This window comes from Meleagris gallopavo, chromosome 1 (genome assembly GCF_000146605.3).
Source record: "Meleagris gallopavo isolate NT-WF06-2002-E0010 breed Aviagen turkey brand Nicholas breeding stock chromosome 1, Turkey_5.1, whole genome shotgun sequence".
In the NCBI taxonomy this organism is placed as follows: domain Eukaryota; kingdom Metazoa; phylum Chordata; class Aves; order Galliformes; family Phasianidae; genus Meleagris; species Meleagris gallopavo.
Window position 1 is genome coordinate 47,212,242 of NC_015011.2, and position 8,698 is coordinate 47,220,939.

Genomic DNA, 8,698 nt, shown 5'->3' on the forward strand with positions numbered 1-8,698 from the left:
TCTGTGTATAGCCAGAAAAAAAGGGACTAAATCTGGCAAGGAAGTAAACTCTTCCAGCAGTATATGGCTGACAAAATCACCCAAGTTTAGTTGTCTGTAAGTAAGAAGATGCAAGAACTATGTCAAAGGAAATGGGAATATGTTTATCAGTGCATCCTGGGGGATACAACTGCTATTCTGAGTTACACAGGCAAAACAACTTGGATATGGTACCTACGTCATCTTTCTGTCAGAGAGGATACAATTATAGGAAGGGAGTGGTAAAACTTTTTTTTCTGTTCTATTTACATACGCCAAAAACAACAAACTTGATGTAAGTGCAACAATAACAGAATTATTCAGATATGTAACCCCTTGCATCAGAAAAAAATAAATAATTAAAAAAAAAACCATAACAAGGTGAAACATAACTAATCTGCAGAAGTGACTCAAGTTTCACAGAAGTACTCATAATGGAAGAAAACACAATGACGAGGAGATGCTAATCACAGTTGAGCCTTCTAGTACCTAGTGTGGCATTTCTCCCACTTCTGGTTTCCAAGCAGTGTAGCCGCATTATTATTTGAGCAGAATTACTTTCGATTTATACAGCTGAAGAGAGAAGGGAATTAGGACTTTCTTGATTAGAGGACAATTTACTTCAGTGGTAGAATATAAAAAAATCTAATCTCACAGCAGAATGAAAGAATATACAATGCTAGAAAGACTAAGGTACCAGAAGACCACACTGTTCAGTGAAGAATTCAAAATACCAGCTTTTAGGAAAGAATTTTGACTAAACTTTGGAATCAGTTGGCATTACGTACACTCGTGGTTAGAGCTTTAAATATTTCCTTGAAAGAATTAGAAAAGGGCATACGCCCTTCTTCATTTCTGTTGAGAATATTTTATTCCCCCCACACACGAATGCCACACAGTCAGAAGTAAGCATGTATTTTCTTTACCTTTTAAGAAAGAATTTTTAAAAACTCAAAAATTCACTCATACTCCAACCTTAAATCTTGATTATTGCTTTTTATGATAGCTAAATACATACGCCATGAAATTCTGAACTCCACTTCGAACTGTGGGATTTTTAATTAATTGTGGGTACATGTTTGCAGCATGGTCATACATATGCCTGAAAGAAAAAAATAAAAAACAGTTACTCTTTTCCATCTTCCTTCTCTCTTCCACACCATCCCACTTATCACCAAACGTTGGCAGACAAGCACCACAGTCCACAAAGTCAGCTTTTTTGAATTACAGAAATGACTTCATACACTCAATCCACGTTAAACAGCAAAGTTAACACAAAGGGATTGTTGAAATTTGAATCAAAATAAAAGACCTTGCCAATGCTTGCTCAAACAGCTCTATAACGGAAAAAAAAAGCAAAAATGAGAAGCAAACCTTCAGATTCGGGAAATGTTTGTAGACCAGAACCATCTTTGAGGTTCTGGCACATTAACATAAAGCACAACAGAAATGGTTTATTAGAGAGCTGTTCTATTTGGAATCAAGAAAGCCAGAGAGATCAGGAGAATATTATTTGCTGATTGAATTGAAAGAATTTCAATTGAATTGAAAGAACTTCAGCTGATATCTAGCAGAGTTTTCACTTACCGTTAATCACATTCTACCACGTAACAAGCTAAGTATCTCTATTTTAAGGTGTAAGTTGATCCTGAGCATTCCCAAACAGCAGGCTCATGCCAGCTCTAAACAAATTCATGTTTATGGAAAACAAAATTACTGTAGTGGGTTTTTGTTTTTGTTTGTTTGTTTGTTTGTTTGGTTTGGTCTTTTTTTTGTTGGGGAGGTGGGGGAAGAAAAGGGGTTAAATTTGTTTTTTTGTTGTTTTTAAATTGAGTTCAGTTAGCTGTCTCATCCCTATTAACAGGCAGGAACAAAAGGTGTTTTTTATGCTCGCTACTGTTTGTTTAGTTATTGAAGTGAAGCACTTTACACTTCCAGACAAAATTAACTGCCAAAAAGAATTCAGGAGTCCATGAGTTAAAAGTCACACTTCAAGTTTAGGTCAAGTGTAGTTGCCCAGTTCATGCATCTGATCCTTTGAATCTTTTCATTCCTTTAATTTTTCTCCCATCAACATTTCTTCATGTTGTGCAGACTGAACTAACGCTTTCTCAGCCACTGAGAAAAAAAAAAAAAAAAAGTGTAAAAAGTGTAGGGAGGAATATTTAGTTCTAAGTATAAGTCAACAGGAAATTATTTTGCTGAAGTCTGGAGTTGGTGGAACTACATCAGTCATCAGTAGAATGATGAACTTAGCTCCTACTAAGATCCAAGAGAAAACAGAACTAAGAAGCAGGCACTAGCCTCAAGGAAAGCACATGCCAGCACAACAATATTCTCTGTACTAAAACTCTGAAGGGCAACTCCCTCTGGAAGCTGTGCAGACAGGTACTCTTTTTCTCCAATTTCTCTCACAGCATAATTAGAGGCCATAATTAGAGAATGCAGCCAGAGATGACTGAATGGTTTGTTGATAATTAAAGATATGATTTACTGACCTTCTTTTTGTCCCTTGCCCCATTCTCAGCTGCTTTTGACTGCATGACCCTGCTGTTTATGTCACTTCTGGTACCCTTCTGATCACTCAATCTAATTGTTCTGCACACATTCAGGTAAAACACTCACCCAGCAAAAAAATGTAAATTGATTTTCTAGCTTTTATGTAGACCGAAGTGGTACGATAAGAAAGCTTGAGGGGACTGAGCGTACCCTCAGTAAGTTTGCAGAAGACAACTAAGTTGGAAGGAAGTGTCGATCTGCCTGACGTTAGGAAGGCCCTACAGAGGGACCTGGAAGGCTGGATCTCTGGGCTGAGTCAGCGGGATGAAGTTCAACATGACCAAGTGCCGGGTGCTGCACTTTGGTCACAACAGCCTCATGCAGCACTACAAACTTGGGGCAGAGTGGCTGAAAAGCTGCACCAAGGAAAAGGACCTGGGGTTGTTAGCTGACAGCTGGGTGACCATGAGGCAATTGTTTGTCCAGGTGGCCAAGAAGGCCAAACGCATCCTGGCTTGTATCAGAAATAATGCAGCCAGCTGGAGCAGGGAGGTAAGCCCCTGTACCAGGCTCTTTTGAGGCCACACCTCAAGTGCTGTGTTCACTTTTGGGCCCCTCACTACAAGAAAGACATTGAAAGCCTGGGAGCACATCCAGAGAAGGCAACAAAGCTGTGAAGGGTCTGGAGCACACATCTGATGGGGAGCAGCTGACGGAACTAGGACTGTCCAGTCTGGAGGAGACTCAGGGGAGGCTTTATTGCTCTCTACAACCTGAAGGGAGGTTGTGATGAGTTGGAGGTCAGCTTCTTCATGCAGGTAACAGGGATATGATGAGAGGTGATGGCCTCAAGTTGCCCCAGAGGAGGTTCAGGTTGGATACTAGGAAAAATTTATTTGAAAGAGCGGTGATGCATTGAAACAGACTGCCCAGAGAAGGTGGCATCCATGGAGGCTTCCAAGAAAAGGGTGTATGTGGCATTAAGTGACGTGTTTTAGAAGCATGGTGGTGATGAGTTGACAGTTGGACTAGAAGATTTTAGTAGTCTTTCCAACCTTAATGGTTCTATGATTCTATCTTAGTAAATGAATCAATATGAAAAAGCTTGAATGTCTGGGTAGGTGCAAGTGAGAGGAGTTGGATATGCGGAAGGAGTTAAGATGAAATAAAGAAGTACTCAGCAGCCTTATACCATCACACTTTCTACGGAACTCCAGCTGTAGTATCAATTTTAGTTCTAGAGCTCTCTGTTCTCCTCCCAGACTACACGCCCTAATTCCTACCCCTTTCTTGAAGCGGACAAGAAAGTTGTAGAGCCAGATTAATATTCTGTATCTCTGCAGTCCCAACAAATTAGGCAAATAAAAATCCCAAGCAAGTTTAGTAAGGAAATCATTGCATAACATATGCCATGCAAACCTGATCCCTGATGGCACTAGAAAAGGGAAACATAGCAGGAGACAATCCATCTAACAGATAGTCTTAGGGACAAGAACCAGATTAAGAGGACAGAAACAACAAGGATGTTGCTCTGACCACTGCCTGGGCCAGGATAGATGACCAGACTTCCAGGCTCAACCATGAGCCATAACTCTCCTTCATTTGGAGCTCTCAAAAGTTATGCAACACAAGGCAGATTTTACAGCAGTAGTATTGTTAGGCTGTGATAATTGATACAGAGTGGATTTGTTCAGAACCAGAGGAGTAAAACCAGCTTCCTTAACGGGCCTCCTTCTTGCATATACTAAGAGGCCAGATGATTCCTGGGATAATTTATTTATTTTTTATTAATGCACAAGGTTTTTGAGACTCTTTTCCCCTTAGATGCCCTGTGTTATCGTTTGGGGTTTTTTTGTTTGGTTGGTTTTTTGCATTTTTTATTCCCTTCTAACAAAGCTTCTATATGCAAGGCCTGAAAGTTTTGTAAGAGAATTACCTTCTGAAGCAAATTGGATCGTTACAATAACATAAGGCTTTGCAGCTGTATCTAAGTCAAAAACAAGGCAATTATAAAGCTGGGACAAGAATTCAAAGTCCAAAAACAGCAAAGCAGAGCTATACTTCCTCAAATTAGAGAGGAAGATGACAGGACTCAGGTCAGCTGAGGTTATATCAGAAAAGAGTACAATTAATGTTGCTTCAAATTTAAATACTGCTCTGAGACAGCTGGCATGTCTCAGTTGGAACTGAGTAATAGCATGCACTGAATGTAACTGATCTGGATGTGCTCTGCCATTGCTTGAGTAAAGCATGCCTCAGTAACATCTCTGTAATGGGGGAAGAGAATTCATATCCAAGAAAACCACAGCAAAAAACTTTAGCTGGACAATAGGACTGGATCTTACAGAGAGACCTGAGACTAGGGATAAAAACAAATGTCTGGCTCTCCAGATACAAGAATTAGATTTATCCTGCCCCTAACTATTTTCAAAATGGACAGTCACTATCTGAATCAGGTGACTATTCTAGAAAGATGAATCATGTTCACTGGTAGATGGTATAGCTTAGCTATTGTTTTTATACCACAGACCTACAAAACAAGAGCTGAGTTGAATTCCTCCCCAGTAATTTGAGATCATACCATCCCAGCATGTCTTTTTTTTTTTTTTTTTAAATCCATTTTTATTACATTCTCCTTGGGTTCCTAAAAAAAGACAAAACATACACTTGAGAGAAATTTTTGTCACTCTTAGGCATACATAAGGCCCAGCTGAGTCTAGAAACCTTCCTTCATACCCTAAGTGTAATGAAAGAACTGGGCTAGCTGAGAATTCCTGAAGGTTTCCAAACTGCAGCCACTGTCAAACTGGAGCTGACAGCTTCTGCAGGAACCTGTACTTCAACCTGGATTAGGCTTGCAATGTATCCTTCCTATTAATACAACACAATGAGATCAGAGTGCTTCCTGGTAGGACTTCAGGGCTCCCACAAAGACGCACCTTGGGTCATTTCTGCTTTGTGGAGTCACTGCCATAAATGGATGTGTGACAGATGAGACCTTGGAGTTAGTTGTCCAGACTAAAGAAACAATATGCTACAGGACACTTCAATTAGCAAGCATACCTCATATACTCACCTTGGAGGGCTGTACCAGAGCCACCCACAGCAGTGGTGCCATAAGGCTCTTCACTCTGGCAGCTAAGTGGTAGTTGATAGAAATAAAGTCTTCAACACTGTCAAACACTTTGTTACACTCTTCCTTGCTGTAAGCAGGACAGAAAAGGCCTTCAGAGGGAAGGCTGAGCTGTGTGCAGCTACTGTGGACACAAATGCGTGCAAAAGCAGAATGACAGTGTTTAGAGACTCGTTATTTTATGAGAAGTAATGATGGTGCTAGAAAAAGCTACCTAAAAGCTGGATGCCAGGCTGTGTGATGGAACAGGGATACAGTCTGAGAGATCCTGTTTCCTAGTTCCACTGTAAAAGACTTGTGTAACCGCCCCAAGGAAAGAACATCTGCCTGCATGTCAGTTAGGATTCCAACACTTTCCAAGTAAGATAAAGAAGGAGGAATGGAGTTGTGAGAGTAAGCTTTTAACACACATCCAGTTTTGCATTTTAACTCACTGCCACACCTGTTTTAAAACTGTTCAAGTTCCCCAGTTCACTTAGAAGCCCAAGCCTCAAACCCTACTTCTTCAGTCTCTTCCTTGACGCAAACCCTCAAGCTCATTTCCACAGACTCTAAGACCTCTGTTCAGTAAAACTTCTGCTTATCTACCTCTCTATAGTCATTGGTGGAGCTCATAGCCTTGCAGTAAAAATGGTTGAGGCTGGAAAACAGTGGTAGTAAGCATCTGGTCTGGAGAAAGCAGAGGCCTTGAGCAGAGTAACTGGTGAGCACCTTCACTTCAGTGAAGCTTCCCTTAACATCTGTAGCCAAGAGGAAGGGGACGTGGAACACCACTCCCTCCCCTAAACCTAAGCATAGACTGAAACATCAGATAAAGACTTTGCAGATGCTGTTTCACACTCAATCCATTTTTAAAGGAACGGGCATATACTTAAGTCTGTTTAAAAGGACAGCCAGGAAGACTTGCAGATCTATGGACGCAGAAGGAGACCAGGAAGTGGGTTGTTGCTCCTAAAACATTTCTTGCCATCTAATTAGGCTTAGCACAGATTGGGTCGTCTATGTAGTATGACAAAACTTAAGCTTAAGGACTTAAAAATGAGTACACAAGGCCTTAGAGAAAAATCTACTGAGTAAATTCTCATATAATGCTACGATTCCCCCACATCCACATGTAGTTTATATAAACTAAGTAGTGCAAAGCTGTAACTTCTTATGCAAAATAATCTAAACAGCATATAACCAAATCTCTCATGTACTTCATTCTCTTTCCTGCCTGGGTTAAATGCTGTGCACTTAGTACTCTAGGTCTCCTTTCTTCTTTCCCTCAGAAGTGCTTTCTTAATTGACAAACACTGTTTAACTGAGTTTCCTTCATACTGTAAATCTTGTTCAGAGACCATCTAATGGATGTCCCTCCATGAGAGGGACCCTACTAGAGAGTTATAATAACATATGATATGATCAGAGAACTATCCACAAAGTCTAAAGTGATCTTAAAGTGTCTTACTACTCATTACACTAATATCTTGTTCAAAAGTCATACCAGACATTTGTTTTTCAGAAAAGCCTACTATGCTGACCTGTTAAATGCAGCTAATGGATAATTGTTTTAGAGTTGCGGAAGCCAGCACCTGTCATAAACATCTCCCAGCTAATCCCCAGGCACACAACAGAACTTGGGAATTTTTCTTTTACCGTGACTAAGATCATAGAGGAAAAAACAAAAGAAAAAAAAAACAACAAGCTTGTTCAGCAAGCCATGTGTCATATGCTTAATATAGTTGTATCTCCAGCTATCTCCCATCAATTCTGTCTTCCTGCTTAGTAAGGAAAAAAACTTCTCTTCTGAATTAAAAAAAAAAAGCTATTCTGGATTCACTGAATTTGTAACAAGCACAAAACACTGTTTTCACAGATCTACACTGGGGGAGAGATTCAGTCCCTCATTTTCTCTCCACAGGGTTTTCAATGACCCTTCTAGACACACATCTGTCTATCGGTATATCAACATATTTTACTTTGACCAAGAGAGACCAAACTTCCCACATTGTAAAGTTTCAGCACCTGTTTCTCAGTAGATTTTTTGACAGTGTTTGCTGAAAAACCTCCTTACAGAAGCCCTGCAGTCTTTGTCTCTCTCTGCCTGATCATTGTCTCATCTGTTCATCAGTCACCTACCTGTATGCTGAGGAAATAACCATTCTTTCTGCTGCCTCTTTTGTAATTAGTTATAACATAGTGCTTACACATTTCATTATACATGTGCTATTCTGTGATTACATTATTTAAGCAGTAACAGAGATGCAGTACTCATCGATCTCACTGACGTGTCAAGAGAGCCTGCAGGAGGAGGAGAGGGTGCAGAGCCATAACTTGACACTGTGATGATGATGCTTTACTTCATACTTGCTACTAATTAAAAAACAGCACACTACCACAAAAATGTACGGTTAGTTTAAATTGAAAGGATATAAGGGAAAGGACAAAAATGAATAAAAAACTCACTAGCACAGAAATCCACTGAAAGACTCGTAAGTTGAGAAGCTTCCTGAGGTACTTACGGAGCTGTGAGATAGCCTTCCAAAAATCCAGCTGCATACATGATATCTTCATTGCTTAAGGTCTGATGGCCATAGCCTGCTTTGATCTCCAGAACTCCCCAACCTGTTTTCTGTACAGTGTTGTTGTAGAAACCATATGCATCTCCACTCCTGTCCAGTATATTCTTGACCTGAAGTATTTTTTGAGCTTTATTCCAGTACAAAGTTGCATAGCGCATTTCTGTGGCCAAGAAGAAAGAAGGCAATGAAAACAAAAACAAGGGAAATTAGTGATGCAACACATCTGAAAAGCAACAAGCATTATAGGAACATCATTTTATTTCAATATCGCTGACTCTTAAAGAGGTCTAGGAGGGTCAGAGAACTAGTTACAACACACATAAACCTATGTCTCCAGAGTCCCAAGCAGCTGTTATTAAACAATAGAGTGGAATGGGTTGGTCTACCACCTTTTCAGAAGTCTCTCACAGTATTCGTAGACTAAGAACTACTGAAGTAGCTGCTGCAAAGTAAGACTAAAACAAGGAAAGCATGTGTAAGTATT

At 40.0% G+C, this 8,698-nt stretch overlaps 1 protein-coding gene across 1 annotated transcript in view; it reads right to left on the reverse strand.

Moving 5' to 3' along the window:
• PLBD1 (phospholipase B domain containing 1) overlaps positions 1–8,403 on the reverse strand; it is a 28,105-nt gene extending 19,702 nt beyond the window's left edge. The window contains exons 1-2 of the mRNA XM_010710089.3: positions 8,155–8,403; positions 1,037–1,120 (exon numbers count right to left, since the gene is read on the reverse strand). Coding sequence (XP_010708391.1) covers positions 1,037–1,120; positions 8,155–8,372 — 302 coding nt within the window. The 5' untranslated portion in view covers positions 8,373–8,403. The remainder of the gene's footprint in view (positions 1–1,036; positions 1,121–8,154) is intronic.
• Positions 8,404–8,698: the final 295 nt, after the last annotated feature.